The sequence below is a fragment of the Dendrobates tinctorius genome, unplaced genomic scaffold, assembly GCF_039654945.1.
Source record: "Dendrobates tinctorius isolate UK_male_01 unplaced genomic scaffold, ASM3965494v1 ptg000008l, whole genome shotgun sequence".
Taxonomy (NCBI): Eukaryota; Metazoa; Chordata; class Amphibia; order Anura; family Dendrobatidae; genus Dendrobates; species Dendrobates tinctorius.
The window spans coordinates 74,453,936-74,470,977 of record NW_027361676.1 but is presented as its reverse complement, the minus strand read 5'-3'; the positions used below and the strand labels follow the sequence as shown (position 1 = coordinate 74,470,977).

The 17,042-nt window shown below is 40.9% G+C and overlaps 1 protein-coding gene across 2 annotated transcripts in view; it reads right to left on the bottom strand.

Moving 5' to 3' along the window:
* Positions 1–665: 665 nt before the first annotated feature.
* The window catches only part of FAM149A (family with sequence similarity 149 member A), a 77,463-nt gene continuing 61,086 nt past the window's right edge, over positions 666–17,042 (bottom strand). Inside the window, exons 13-14 of one of the 2 annotated variants that reach the window (XM_073578775.1) lie at positions 10,072–10,150; positions 666–4,114 (exon numbers count right to left, since the gene is read on the bottom strand). In XM_073578775.1, the coding sequence (XP_073434876.1) occupies positions 4,041–4,114; positions 10,072–10,150 (153 nt within the window). In that variant the 3' untranslated portion in view covers positions 666–4,040. The remainder of the gene's footprint in view (positions 4,115–10,071; positions 10,151–17,042) is intronic. The other variant, XM_073578783.1, reaches the window with a different exon arrangement.

Genomic DNA, 17,042 nt, shown 5'->3' with positions numbered 1-17,042 from the left:
TGATCTACTGGAGAACTATAAGTGGATGGGGATGGCTGAAATCCCCATTCCACATAACTCTATTGAGCCTCCATGGCTATCAATTGAAACTCGCCTTGGCCAAGCCAGTGACAACTCCTCCTCTCCTATTAATGAATACTTTTGAATACGATGAACTAAGGACCTATGTTACCATGGGAAAACAGATGTTTGATGTATTTTTCAAGAGAAATCTCTTATGGATAATTACAAAATTGCAAAATAAATCTTGCCAAATCAGACGAGGTGATTTTCTGGAGTTGTTTTCTCTTTTTGACTGTCATAGTTGTCTACCTAGGATGTAAATTACAGGCCTCTCTCATCTTTTTAAGTGGGAGAACTTGCATAATTGGTGGCTGACTAAATTTTTTTTTCCCCACTGTAGATTGTGAGCCCCATTGGGGACAATGCTGATGATGGCTGTAAAGTGCTGTCGAATATGATGGCACTTTATAAGCAATGCATAATAATAATTCCAGATTCTACTGAGACCATTTGCATGGCGGTTCTGGTTGTGATAACTACCTTTGCATCTGTATAGCTGCAGCATTGAACAATTATTCATTTTCAATTCTTTGGAAAAAAATATATATATTTCCTTGGTAATAGAAAGAAACCAACATCTAGTGGAAAAATAAAGCAAACTCAACAATTTATTTTCAGTTTATTCAGATAAAGTAATACAGAGTAGTATTGGAAACATTCTCAACTAAATACATAACTGACCGTAAGGTATAATATAAAAAAATGAATATTTTCCATATCTGGGTATAAAAATATCATTTGGCAAGTAACTACAAGGATAGACATTTTGTATACACACAATGATTAGGTAGTGAGAATGAATGCACGTGAAGGATTTCATTTGTATAAAAATCATAGCAAAATTAGGATTATAGGGGAACGTCCTAACTGCGTAGTGTGAATACTGCTATACTGAACCCATTTAACATCTCTCATGCATGCATGAAAATATGGTCCATGAGCCATAAAATGACAAACTGTATATATATCTACGGTAACTTGACATCCGGTTCCATTTTCATTGATCCTAGTTTTTTTTTCTGCAGAAAGTGCTGAAGTAGCAGAGTACAGTAAAGGCATGTCACACTAAGAGATATCGCTAGCAATATCGCTATAACTTGTGACGTTATAGCGATATTGCTAGCGATATCTCTGTGTCTGATACTTACCTCCGACCGCTCCCCCGCTGGTTATCGCTGATCGCGCGAGAACGTTCAGGACTGTTTCTCGTCGTCAGCTTCCTGTGGCGCTTCCTGCTGTGAGGACGAGCGACGCGTGGAGCCGGGCGGGAGGACGCAGGATCGCCTGGTGTGACAGGTAAGTAGCGATCCCCGTCCCCAGCAATGTCGCTGGTGAGATCTGCCTGTGTGGCAGCTCACTAGCGACCACTTAGCGATGTACCAGCGATCCTGACCGCGTCATATCGCTGGTCGGGATCGCTGGTACATCGCTAAGTGTGACAGTACCTTAAGTGTATGATTTTCTAACATATCAAAATAACCCATGATCCAGAGCTAACATAAGGGGTTATGGAAGCCAGAAGGACTTGTTTCTAATAAACTCTGTAAAATCAGATTACCACTATTTGCAATGTCAGGATTTGTATGGCTACATTGGCAAAAAATGCATGTATATTATTCTTGTCTGAAAATGTCTTCCCATCTTATAAATGAATGGTATAAAATCTCGATATGCCATAACCTTATATTTAATGGGGTCTAAATTTCGAGACCCTGAAACCTATCATAAGAATGATGGGGTCACAACTTTAACAGTTATTTCTTGCAAATCGTACGCAGGCCACCCACACTTCAGGAAGCTGCAGATTGGCCCCAATCAAATAAATGGGATTGACTAGTTTCCTGTAAACCCAGGTGTCCAGAAGTGCGACCGTACAGAAAAACCTGAAAGGGGATGCAGTGCTACACAAGTGTGGCGACCCCTTCATTCTCAGGATTGTTGGAGATTCTAGAGGTCAGACCCACGCTGATCAGAAAGAGATGGCATGTCTTGCTGATTTCCTATGACTTTATACCCTTTTTAGACAATGATCATGTGCTGGTTTTGCACTGCTTTTCTTTGTAATTCATAATTAATTGCTTCTTTTTTTGCTTTTTTATGAGTGAATTCACCACCTTTTATTGTATAAAACAAATGGAATGAATATCTGGCTATTAGCTGCAGCATAGGACATTGGCATTGGATAACATTTATGTGATGATACAGACATTTATATAGTGTAGTCCACCATATTACTGGATATATTACCTTTACAAGTTTATAGGGATCGACATGGGATATTAGAAAATCTGTACAGTGTAAACAGAATAAACCAAATAAGCAAAATAAACTGGGATATTTGTTATGCCGCTATTTGAAATATTAATAGTTTTCATCTAAAAATATTCTGTGACAACACATAGGAAACTTTGGAGAAATTTGAAAGTCTGACTGTTCAAGGAAACATAATCTTGGAAAACTGGAAATGCCATAAAAAATATTCCTCAATGTCTGTTCAATTATTGGATCTAATAATGGCTTGTTAGAAGGACGAAGTCAGACGACCGACATTGGACTGACCTGCGGCTCTGCCATCCCGAGCATGACAGCTTCATATATTTCTAAGCAGCTGATCAGCTCCGAAGAGCCACGGCCAGTCTGTGCATTGTGGTTCAATCTGTGTCTGATTAATATGGCCGTCTGATTGCATACTTAAGGTAAGAAAAATTTCAATTAAGCATCTATGACAACTCTTCCTCAACTTGAAAAACTCCAGCAGAGACTTACAGACTCGAGCCCGTACACCATTCTGTGCATGCAACGCTATTACCGTACGTCCCCACCATATATGACGAATTTTTTTTAAATGATGGGTACACTTCAAAATTACCAGGTAAGGTAAGACTGTCAAAAAATTCCTTACGTCATTCCTAAACTGGCTTCAATCAGAAACGGATTACGTAGTGTGCCTGCACAAGACAATTTCTTTAGTAATGTCCCAATAACGATCATGTTTGGTTATATTACATCACTGTCCTGATATAAAAATATACTCTGATTTTAAACACTATAAATTATCCTCACACATAACTGGATAGGACACCATAAATTGTGTGTATTTTTGTGCTTTGTGCATCATTTTAAAGTGCATCATCCCACATAATAAGCTTTACTTTCCATAAATAGTTAGGGTTCATTCAGATACAAGCAAAACTAGGTTCACTTCTCCATTACATGATTCACATCACCCATATTTATCATTATTATTAGATGTCTTTTCATCTGCTTGACGTCACCCTGTAAAACAAAATGTATAGGACAAATGGGGCCATTGTCAGTTCTATCAGCAAACGGGATTTATATCAAAAAGTTTGGAAGATGAAAAAAAATAGTAAAACACTTTTTTCCGCAAAGAGTCTGTTATTCTTTTACTAGGACCACCATCATATCTTCAAGGACTGGAGACAACTCCTTAGTGGTATATCAGTAAATCAATATTTAATGTGAACCTATAACCTGTATATTGTAGCCAGCTATTTAGTCAAATGAAGTGATATTCACTAAGTCAAGGAACTAAGACCGGTAAGACCGGGTGAAACACCTTATTCCTTCTCCATAAATGCTCTTTAGCCCGTAGGGCACTGAATAATAGCACACTCATCTGGGATGATGTAACCTGGCATGTAGGCAGAACAGATGCTGGGAAATAGGATAAGCAGTTATTCAGCATGATATTATATGAGGTATATATAATTTAAAACTCAGACGTGATTTGTTGAGTTGCAAAAAGTTTGGGCTCACCAGGTGGGAATATTGTGGAAGTCCACATACAGCAGATTTTTTTTTTACAGCAGTATCCTCCTGATTTTGCCACAAAAAAATGCTCCCCATGCTATGAAACAAATCTGCAAAATTATTTGAATAAAAAAGGAGCATGAGTGTAAACATGACTAAAGATATAAAAAACAACACATCCTATTGTCCTTCATCATTCCCAATTAAGATGGCACTGTGAATTTTCGCCTTGTATTTGGTGGATTCTTCTGAAAGGATTTTGGTTGATACTGTGAACCTTTGTAAAGAAAAAAAGAAATTATTCAAGCAAGCAATACGAACAATCATCACTCATTTCTTTGCGATTACGGTAATATTTTATATTTAAAAATTACTAAGTAAAAATAGATTTTATTAGTATGCAAAGTCAGTGGGCCTGATGAAGAACAATTAATGGGAAAGGTGTGTGTGTGTGGTGATGTCTACTTGCCAATTTCTACAGGATTACCCACTACATACAGTGGCATGTGAAAGTTTGGCCACCCCTGGTCAAAATAATTGTTACTGTGAGAAGTAAAGCAAAATGAAATGATCCCTAAAAGGCCTAAAGTAAAAGATGACACATTTCCTTTGTATTTTAGGCAAAAAAAATGTCTTTTTTTACATTTTAAAAATTACAATAAGAAAAATGGGTCAATGCAAAAGTCAAGCTTCTTACACCTTTCAATGGAATTTTGGACAACTCTTCTCTCAAGGTCTCTGATATTTGAACAGTGATTTCTCCCAACAGCAATTTTAAGATCTCTCCACAGGTGTACATCCAAACTCATTGTTGGCCACTTCAGAACTCTTTAGCGTTTTGATTTCATCCATTTCTGGTTGCCTCTTGAAGTATGTTTGGATTAATAGTCATGCTGGAAAACCAATGATCTAGTATGCAAACTCAGCTTTCTAAAAATCCTGTGGTAATCTTCAGATTTCATGATGCCTTGCACACTATCAAGGCACCTAGTGCCAGAGGCAGAAAAAAAATCACAAAACATCTTTGAATCTCCACCATATTTGACTGTAGGTACTGTGCTCTTTTCTTTGTAGGCCTCATTCTGTTTTTGGTAAGCAGTAGAATGATTTGCTTTACCAAAAAGCTTTATCTTGAGCTCATCTGTGTTTGAGACACTTTCCCAGAAAGATTTTGGCTTATTCACATACATTTTGGCAAACTGCAGTTTAGCTTTTTTATGCCTTTGTGTCACCAGTGGGGTCCTCCTGGGTCTTAGCATTTCATTTCACTCAAATGTCGACGCATAATTAGCAATGACACTGCTGCACCCTCAGCCTGCAGGATAGCTTGAATTTATTTGGAACTTGATTGGAGCTGCTTATCCATCATCCAGACTATCTTGCATTGAAAACCCATCAGCAATTTTTCTCTGCTGTCCATGTCCAAGGAGATTAGCTACAGTTCCATGGGTTGTAAACTTCTTGATTATGTTGGGCACCATGGACAAACGAACATCAAGATTTCTGGAGATGGACCTGTAACTTTGAGATTGTTGATATCTTTCAACAATTTTGATTCTCAAGTCCTCAGACAATTATCTTCTCCTCTTTCTGTTCCTCATGCTTAGTGTGGCACATACAGACACACAATGCAAAGATTGAGTCAAATTCTCTCCGTTTTTGCCTTGTTTAAGGTATGATTTTCATATTGTCCATACCTGTTACTTGCCACAGGTTAGTTTGAACGAGCATCACATACTTGATGCAAAGTTGTTTACCCACAAATTTGGAAAGGTGCCAACAATTTTGTTTGGCCCATCTTTGAGTTGTGTGTGAAATTACATCTAATTTTCCTTTTTTTCTGTTTTTTTGTGTTTTTTTCAATACACGCAAAGGAAGTAAACAAGTCTATAACAAGAAATGTGTAATTGCATTCATTTGGTGGGAGAAATGTCTAATTTTTTGGAACAATTTCAAGGGTGCCAACACTTTCAGGCATGACTGTATGTGAAACGTCCTTCCTTGCTTTTTTTGCCATGGTATGAGTCTAAAGAACCAAATTCAAAGAGAGCCATGAGGTTACAAAAGGGCTCTAGACTTGTGACTAGTTATTTAAAGGAAAACTGTCATGTAAAAAAGCGCTATTAACCTGCAGATATGGGGTTAATCTGACAGCGTTCTGACACCATGTATCATTGCTACCAAGAGCCCTGCTGCCGGCAAGAAATTAATTTTATTACCCCCAGCAGAATTTGGCTTCCAGTCATAGAGGTGAGTCCGGCATGGTTTCAGTCACCGCTTACTGTATAGAGAACGGCAGCTGTAACCGCACCTTGGCACTGACTGACAATCGGCTCTAATGTGGAGCTTTAATGCTGAGTCAGCTGCCAGCCACTGCAGGAGGCATTGTTACAGCCACCGTTCTCTACACACAGAGCGGTGACTGAAATTATGGCGGTACCAACCCTATGACTGGAAGCTGAACGTAGCTGGGGTAGAATAAAGTTTATTTCCTCCCGACAGCGAGGCTCCCCGTTCAGTGTCAGAACACTATTAACATGCAGATTAACCACATATCTGCAGGCCAGTAGTGTTATTTTACCTTTAAAGCATTTTTTTAAAGGTTGTGAAGGCCAGCCATTATTTCACCTGCTGACCTGGAATTACTGGATCACATGAACAGGCAGACTGGCAGATCGCCAAGTCTTTCTGATTTCCCAGACACCTGTTAATTCATTATCACATTGGTATTGAGAGAAGAGTATTTGCCCAATGAGAGGCCTTTAATTATAGAGGTAGTCCTATAAAAAACATTATCACTTCTTCACAGTAGTGGTGCACCAACATCGAGAATGAGAATTCCAAACTGTCTTATGTTAATGGAGCTCTGATGTAGTTGTGTGGAACCACTCCATGAAACCTTTATGTTTCCTAGTAGTTAGTCCGACGAGCCCAAAGTGCAGCAGTAAAGGTTATGCAAGGACTGAACTCCCTGCTGGGGGTCACTACATGCCACATGCTGGAATTAATATCATAGTTCATTGATCTGTCATACTACTAAAAATTGTTTTGTTCTGCTTTTTTGACACTGCTGCTCTAAATAGTTCTGTATCTTTTTTGTCAGCTGCAGTACATGGCTAGGGCTCCCCATTCATTCTTATATTTTTTGAAGGTTCTATGTGCTGAATAAATTCAAAAGTAGAGTTCTAAGCATTTAGCGCTAAGCATTTGGAGTTTGGGGATATGCACAGAGTTTTTTAAGTACTTTTCTGAATTGGGTCCCCCACTGAAAAATGCCTGAAATTTTGCTAATAAAATGATTGAAAGAGTCTTCCTTTTCAGTCCTATTGTAAAATGTCTTGCTGGTCATATGAGAAAAAACACCGTATGCACTACTATGGAGGGTGCACAAGTAGGTTCCCACACAATAAGAGATCAGTAAATTAAACTTGGCACTCAACTTTGGAAAAGGTAAATATGAATTAATGCAGTCATGCTTGGATATAATGGAACTACAGCGAGTACAAAGTAGGGCAACAAAATTAATAAAGGGGATAGGGGAACTACAATACCCAGAGAGATTAGCAAAATTAGGATTATTTAGTCTAGAAAGAAGACGACTGATAGCCATGTATAAGTATGTGGGGAAGGTGACTTGATGGACAGACGTGACTGGTAGTAGGAGGGGACGGATGGTGCACTATGGACGAAGATTGACAAGGACAGTAGGGTGATAGCTGGGAAAGACCGACAGGAGAGTGCAGTACCTAGAAATGACCACAAGATGGCAGGGGGGAGTAGTTCAGGACTCAACAGCAGCTTAGGGCTTGAGAAACGCTTAGTCATGGGGGGTGGGGAGATAGGAACCCAGGAGGGGAATTCCCAGTGAGAGAGGGGATAAATAGGACTGGTTAGGGTTCCAGGCAGGCTGGTCCCAGGAGGAGCTCGGTAGATGACGGTGAACAGAGAAGAGCTCCACCAGGGGACTGACAGCAAAGAGACAGTCAGGGGGGTGGCCCTGACCCGACGGACCGCAGGACAGACGAGGCCCCGGGGGGTACCGATTGGACGACGACCTCGGGCAGGTGAAGCGCTGGCGGTAGATTGGTCTAGGACAGCCCCAGCGAAAGATCCGCGAGGGACGTTACTTCGACTGGAAGGAAGGTGCAGGTACCCGGGCCTGGAGACAGAAACTGTAAAGAGACTGCGGTGCATGGTTGTGGTCGTCAGGGAGACGACGAATAAATCCGGAACTGTTACAACTGAACTCTGCCTCTGTCTTGTCCTTGCTTCGCCTGGTGCCTGTGTCGTCCTGTCGTGGTAAGCAGTGGTCCACCCCCCAATCCCGGCCCCTACCACAAGTATATAAGAGGGCAATACAAATATCTCTCTGATGATCTGTTTATACCAAGGAATCTGACGGTCACAAGGGGCATTCTCTGCGTCTGGAGGAGAGAAGGTTTTTCCACCAACATAGAAGAGCATTCTTTACTGTTAGGGCAGTGAGAATCTGGAATTCCTTGCCTAAGGAGGTGGTGATGGCGAACTAAGTCGAGATGTTCAAGAGAGGCCGAGATGTCTTCCTGCAGCGTAACAATATTGTATCTTACAGTGATCAGAAGGACGTAGATCTGGAGATTTATTCTGACAAAATATAGGCAGAATTGGATGGACAAATATCTTTTTTCGGCCTTGCTAACTATGTTACTATGTGCATGAAGTTTCTCTTTTTGCAACCGTTTTTCAAGGCGATTCCAAGTGGAAGAAGCTTAAAAAAAAGACTTTGTGTGCACATACAACAATGAAGGAGAGTTAGCTGAAGTGGTTTCTCTGTGTGTGAAGAAAACTCCACTTTGACAACCTCAAAAAAGACTCTATATCCACATACTTTTACATACATGCTACACTTTGCTGTTTTTACCAAGGGAAAATATTATCCCGTCACTTTGGAAAATACAAATTGAAGTCGTATTAGTTTACAATATTGCCATATACTAGTTTACTTCTACACATTGCTTCTTGTGAGATTATTCACGCTAGAAACTGGAAATATTCAATTATCTCCAAAGTGGAACTTTAACCCTAAGGCTTTAATGAAAGGAAAGTTTGTGTTTATAAGAAAATGACTAGCACTAAAATAGAACTCTTACCTATCTGTACGAAGAACAAGAACCACAGTATAAAGTTCACACTGATAATTCATGGCGCAAAATGTCATTAAAGGTAAAAAAAATCTACTGGAACACTGACTAAGATAAGATATAGGGCTAATACACTAGAGAACTCTGCAATATAATCATCAATATGATGGCTGTAAGGAATTATTTCAATGAAAGAATTAAAGGGAGCCGACACCTCCATCAGGGGCCTATATACAGCACTCTGTAATGCTGTAGATAAGCCCCAGATGTCACCTGAAAGATAAGAAAAAAGAGTTAGATTATACTCACCCTGGCGTTCGGTCCGGTCCGATGGCTGTCGCCGTCCTGTCCGGCGCCTCCCATCTTCATACGATGATGTCCTCCTCCATGCTTCTCCCTCGGTTCCTGCGCAGGCGTACTTTTTCTGCCTTGTTGAGGGCAGAGCATAGTACTGCAGTGTGCAGGCGCCGGACCTCTCTGACCTTTCCCGGCACCTGCGTACTGCGGATTTGGACTGACGTCAAAAAACCGAAGAAGGATGATTACTGGTCCTTACTGGCAGAAGGACTATTACTTTTCCTCCAGTAAAAATCTCCTGGTGATAAACAATGATTGTATCAAATCTGCAGCAAGCAGCCCAGTACGTGACACATCTCTGGAATCAGGGTCTCTGTCTGTACAGGATGCTGCTCTTAGATTAGGTGGCAAAAACTTGGTGACAGATTCCCTTTAAGATTAATTAGAAGACTTGGTATTGGCAAGGAACTGGGTGATCTTTGCTATGGGATGCAGCAAAGGACCATCTCAGTGCCACGTGGCTCCTGGCTCAGAAACACATAACTTGCACTTTACTACTCAGTTTACAATGTAGACCTTAACTTTGTATATGCACAATGTTATTATGGATGCTTCCAGAAAAAAAGCTGAGTTATCTTTGGTCTTTCTTACATGTACGTGATTTCAAGTTACGGTTATCCCCATGGATTAGATCATGACGAAGTTAGAAACATGTTAAGCAATATGTTTTATAGAACTTTCTTTTTTTCTTTTCTACTACATGGGACTAAAAAGATTGACATTGCTCATGGACCCCTATAGCGAAAAAGCTTCTTACTTGTCAGGAAAGAATGTCCTGTCCACATGTGGTTAGCAAAATCCAATGGAGTAAAGGATCTTCTGTGCGATGTCTCTGACTGGGGTAAAATATGACAATAATGGAGTTACATGTAGACACTTCTTATTGTTAATAATTGACTGATAACATTGATATTACGCCCTGCACTTATAGTAAACTCCATCTCTCATAGACGATACAAAAATAAGCTACAGTACAAGGATGATCTAAGCTAAAACCTGCTGTAAAAGGTTTGAGCTTAGATCAATTAATATAAAAAACAGCAACACGACATATAATTTTACCCAAGAATTAACCTGTGGTTCTGATTTTGCTGTGTATGTGGTGACCTGTGTGTGTGGACTTTTATATGTCGGCCATCCCACACAGTCACTACAAAATCGTATGAATGGTCATAGGCATAAAGTGAAAATAGGGTTTTTGAAACAAAGTTTATCTAAGCACATCACTCTTATACATAACAAAAACTTTGAATGTATAAAAGTCATGCCAATAGAAGAAATCCCTGCATCTACAAGAAACAGAAAATCAGTTCTTAATGCCAAAGAGTCCTATTGGATATACAGACATGGCAGTCTGTACCCCGATGGACTGAATGAGATCTCTTATCTCGTATAGATCAATCAATAGAGTCCTTGTTTGTTTCGTTTTTGCTTTAGTTTTTTTTTAAATATATATATATATATATATACACAGTCATATGTAAAAGTTTGGGCACCCCTATTAATGTTAACCTTTTTTCTTTATAACAATTTTGGTTTTTGCAACAGCTATTTCAGTTTCATATATCTAATAACTGATGGACTCAGTTATATTTCTGGATTCAAATGAGGTTTATTGTACTAACAGAAAATGTGCAATCTGCATTTAAACAAAATTTGACCGGTGCAAAAGTATGGGCACCCTTATCATTTTCTTGATTTGAACACTCCTAACTACTTTTTACTGACTTCCTGAAGCACTAAATTGGTTTTGTAACCTCATTGAGCTTTGAACTTCATAGCCAGGTGCACCAAATCATGAGAAAAGGTATTTAAGGTGGCCACTTGCAAGTAGTTCTCCTATTTGATTCTCCTATGAAGAGTGGCATCATGGGCTCCTCAAAACAGCTCTCAAATGATCTGAAAACAAAGATTATTCAACATAGCTTTTCAGGGGAAGGATACAAAAAGTTGTCTCAGAGATTTAACCTGTCAGTTTCCACTGTGAGGAACATAGTAAGGAAATGGAAGAACACAGGTACAGTTCTTGTTAAGCCCAGAAGTGGCAGGCCAAGAAAAATATCAGAAAGGCTGAGAAGAAGAATGGTGAGAACAGTCAATGACAATCCACAGACCAACTCCAAAGACCTGCAGCATCATCTTGCTGCAGATGGTGTCACTGTGCATCGGTCAACAATACAGCGCACTTTGCATAAGGAGAAGCTGTATGGGAGAGTGATGCGAAAGAAGCAGTTTCTGCAAGCACGCCACAAACAGAGTCGCCTGAGGTATGCAAAAGCACATTTGGACAAGCCAGTTACATTTTGGAAGAAGGTCCTGTGGACTGATGAAACAAAGATTGAGTTGTTTGGTCATACAAAAAGGCGTTATGCATGGAGGCTAAAAAACACAGCATTCCAAGAAAAACACTTGCTACCCACAGTAAAATTTGGTGGAGGTTCCATCATGCTTTGGGGCTGTGTGGCCAATGCCGGCACCGGGAATCTTGTTAAAGTTGAGAGTCGCATGGATTCAACTCAGTATCAGCAGATTCTTGACAATAATGTGCAAGAATCAGTGACGAAGTTGAAGTTACGCAGGGGATGGATATTTCAGCAAGACAATGATCCAAAACACCGCTCCAAATCTACTCAGGCATTCATGCAGAGGAACAATTACAATGTCCTGGAATGGCCATCCCAGTCCCCAGACCTGAATATCATTGAACATCTGTGGGATGATTTGAAGCGGGCTGTCCATGCTCGGCAACCATCAAACTTAACTGAACTGGAATTGTTTTGTAAACAGGAATGGTCACAAATACCTTCATCCAGGATCCAGGAACTCATTAATAGCTACAGGAAGCGACTAGAGGCTGTTATTTTTGCAAAAGGAGGATCTACGAAATATTAATGTCACTTTTATGTTGAGGTGCCCATACTTTTGCACCGGTCAAATTTTATTAAAATGCAGATTTCACATTTTCTGTTAGCACAATAAACTTCATTTGAATCCAGAAATATAACTGAGTCCATCAGTTATTAGATATATGAAACTGAAATAGCTGTTGCAAAAACCAAAATTGTTATAAAGAAAAAAGGTTAACATTAATAGGGGTGCCCAAACTTTTACATATGACTGTATATATATATATATATGTATATATATATATTAATATAAATTAAAACAAAAATTGTATTATTACAAATATCAATTACATTTTTTATTATTATTATTACCATAAGTGCTTGCAGTTCTTCTAGTTCACCGCTTGACCACTTGCACCAAGAGGAAGGGGTGTTTAATCGGACATATGTACAGGTGCGTGATCTTTTTTTTTTTTTTGTGAACATGTGTGATTACCTAGACTTTACAGACATATGATTTTAATCCTAGGATAGATGAAAGAGGGGTGATGTTATATAATATGCGTTTACAATATTCTTTGCTTGGAAATGAAGTTATAATATACTGCTAAAGCGTTTGATAGATAGTGATTGTTTCCAGGGGCGGACACTGACAGCTTGGGGCCCCTGTGTAAGATATATGTCTGGGCCCCCTTCCTCTTATGGCGACAAAGCTCATATATATATATATATATATATATATATATATATACCCTAACCCTAACCATGACATACAAAGCCATCCACAACCTGTCTCCTCCATACATCTGTGACATGGTCTCTAGGTACCTACCTGCACGCAACCTTCGATCATCTCAAGATCTCCTTCTCTACTCCCCCTTATCTCTTCTTCCCACAACCGCATACAAAACTTCTCCCGTCCTTCCCCCATACTCTGGAACTTCCTGCCGCAACACATCAGACTCTCACCATCAACGGAAACCTTCAAGAAGAACCTGAAGACCCACCTGTTCCGACAAGCCTACAGCCTTCAATGATCCTCGGTCTACTGAACCACAGCATGACCTGCTCTACCCTCTCCTACTGTATCCTCACCCATCCCTGTAGACTGTGAGCCCTCGCGGGCAGGGTCCCCTCTCCTTATGTACTTGTGTGTCCCTTGTCTTACACATGTTTACTATACTTGTCTATATTTCCCCTTTTCACATGTAAAGCGCCATGGAATGAATGGCGCTATATAAATGCATAATAATAATAATAATAATAAAAATTATAATAATATATATATATATATATATATATATATACATACATACACAGACACACACACAGGGTGGGCCACATTTATATGGATACACCTGGGTCGGCCATTTATAAAGTTGGAATCCAAAATGGCCTACTTCAAAATGGCCGCCATGGTCACCACCCATCTTGAAAAGTTTTCCCCCTCCCTTATACTAATGTGCCACAAACAGGAAGTTGACATCACCTGCCATTCCCGTTTAATTTAGGCTTATCCATATAAAAGGCCCAACCAGCAGGTGTATCCATATAAATGGCCCACCCTGTAAATATATATAGCCACACACATACACGTATATATATATATATATATTTCATAGTCTCCTTTATTATGTACTAGAAATAGGCCCGATGCTATTGCATCGGCATTGCGCAGTAACAGCTGCGTCATTACTGCGCATTTGTGGGGAGAGCACGCAGTTGTGGCTGTAACTGCTCATGCGCGGGAATAGCGGTGACGTAAATGTCACTTGTGCAGGCACAGTCACACACTGCACCTGCGCAAGTGACATACATGTCACCACTATTACCGCGCATGCGTAGTAACGACGCGGCTGTTACTGCGCCTGTGGGGGAATAGGGGAGACGTGTATGTCACTTGCGCAGGCACAGTTTGTGGCCTTGCAGCCACGAACTGCGCCTGCACAAGTGACACTGCCGTGGTGCCTTATGGGATTCGAGGACAGCAGTCCCTTATGCAGTGCCCTCTCTTGCTTTGTACAGCACTGTCCTTACAAATTGGATTATATAGAGCCCTGTTTTTTATTACATACCGTCCTCTCTTGTTAGATATATAATGCAATGATGGCTGATGGAGCATGGGAAAGCTTCTTTTCTAATGTGCACTCGACCCCATCCCATCCCACCTCCTTCCCAACCTCCACCACACTTATCCCATCCCTAACCCACCTCTTCAACCTATCACTAACTTCCGGTACCTTCCCTTCTGCTTTCAAACATGCCACAATCACGCCGATCATTAAAAAAACAACCCTCAACCCAACCGCTATGTCCAGCTATCACCCGATATCGCTGCTCCCATTCGCTTCCAAACTCCTGGAGCTGCACGTCCACGCTGAGCTTTCCTCCCAATCTAACTTGCTCTTTGACAATCTACAATCTGGTTTCCGCCCCCATCACTAAACTGAGACAGCACTGACCAAAATGACTAACGACCTACTTACAGCCAAAGCAAACGGACAATACTCCTACTACAGATCCTCTCCTCCTTTGGCATCAAAGACCTCGCCCTATCCTGGATCTCCTCATACCTTTCCAACCGCACATTCAGTGTCTCCCACTCCCACACTACCTCCTCATCCCACTCTCTCTCTGTTGGAGTCCCCCAAAGCTCTGTTCTAGGACCCCTACTCTTCTCAATCTATACACCTGGCCTGGGGCAACTCATAAAGTCCCACGGATTCCAGTACCACCTTTATGCTGATGACACTCAGATCTACCTCTCTGGCCCAGACGTCACCTCTCTGCTGTCCAGAATCCCCGAGTGTCTATCAGCCATATCCTCCTTCTCCTCTCGCTTCCTTAAGTTCAATGTGGACAAATCTGAACTCATCATCTTTCCTCCATCTCACAGTTCTTCCTTACCTGACCTATCTATCAGAATTAACAACATCACGCTTTCCCCCATACAGGAAGTCCGCTGCCTCGGAGTAACCTTTGACTCTGCCCTGTCCTTCAAACCGCACATCCAAACTCTTTCTACCTCCTGTCGCCTCCAGTTCAAAAATATTTCTAGAATCCGTCCTTTCCTCAACCCTCAATCTACTAAAATGCTTGTGCATTCCCTCATCATCTCCCGCCTCGACTACTGCAACATCCTTTTCTGTGGCCTCCCTTCTAACACCCTCGCACCTCTCCAGTCCATCCTTAACTCTGCTGCCCGACTAATTCATCTCTCTCCTCGCTACTCCTCCACTTCTCCCCTCTTCAAATCTCTTCACTGGCTCCCATTCCCTCAGCGTATCCAGTTCAAATTACTAATACTGACCTACAAGGCCATCTATAACCTGTCTCCCCCATATGTCTCTGAAGTAATCTCCCGATATCTTCCCTCACGTAATTTCCAGTCCTCCCAAGACCCCCTTCTCTCCTCCTCCCCACTTATTCGCTCCTCAATCAACCGCATCCAAGACTTCGCCCAATTATCGCCCATCCTCTGGAATTCTTTACCCCAACATGTCCGACTATCAACCACATTCGGATCCTTCAGACGGAACCTGAAAACCCACCTCTTCAAGAAAGCTTACAGCCTGAAATGACCCCGCTACTTCCTCACCACTACCGGAGATATCGCTTCAACCAACACCGGAACTGCTGCAACCACCAACTGTCTCCTTCCTCACCATCCTGTAGAATGTAAGCCTGAAAGGGCAGGGTCCTCTCCCCTCTGTATCAGTCTGTCATTGTTAGTTTGCTTATTGTAAGTGATATCTGTAATGTGTTTGTAACCCCTTCTCATGTACAGCACCATGGAATCAATGGTGCTATATAAATAAATAAATAATAATAATAATAATAACAATAATGGAGGAGATAATGGACTGGTAGTCTGGTCACCGACTCCTCCATCAGCAGTCATTTTATATGTAACAAGAGAGCGGACTATGTAATAAAAGAGGGTGCTGTGAATAACAAAATAACAAGAATACACTATGTAAGAGACAGCACTGCACATAACAGCAGAGGAAGCTATATAATAAGGGACGGCACCATATATAACTAGAGAGGATGGTGCGTAATAAGGGACAGTGTTATACATAACAAAAGAGGAAACTATGTAACTAAGGATGGTGTTATACATAATAAGTGAGTACACTATATACTAAGGGACTGTGTTATACATAAAAAGTGACTACACTATATACTGAGGCATGGTGCTATACATAATAAGCGAGTATACTATGTACTAAGGGACTGTGCTATACGTAATAAGTGAGTACACTATATACTAAGGGGCTGTGATATGTATAAGACTGGTTTCACATTTGCGTTTTTTTCGCGGTATTTTAGCGCTAAATAGCGCATGCGTTTTTTTCCTATACTTTGCATGGGATGCGCTTATGTGCGCATACACATGCGTTTGTACGCGTTTTTCCACGCATGCGTTTTTTTGCGGTATGCGCTCGGGCGCACAAAATGCAACCTGTTGCATTTTTTGTGCGTCCGACTTGCCTCAAAAAAACGCATGCGCGCGCAATGCGTTTTTTTACAGCAAGACACCCATTATAAGTCTATGGTGAGCATATGTGCGCATTGGCATGCTTATGTATGCGTTTTTTTGCACATGCGCTTTTTTTTTACCATTAGTTTAGACAATGGAATTTAGGGGTTTGGGTTAAAGTTAGGGTTAGTTAAGGGGGTTTAGGGTTAGGGTTAGGGTCAGGGTTAGGATCAGGGTATGGTTTGGTTAAGGGTTAGGGTTAGGGTCAGGATTAGGGTTAGGATCAGGGTATGGTTTGGTTAAGGGTTAGGGTTAGGGTCAGGGTTAGGATCAGGGTATGGTTTGGTTAAGGGTTAGGGTCAGGGTTAGGGTTAGGATCAGGGTATGGTTTGGTTAAGG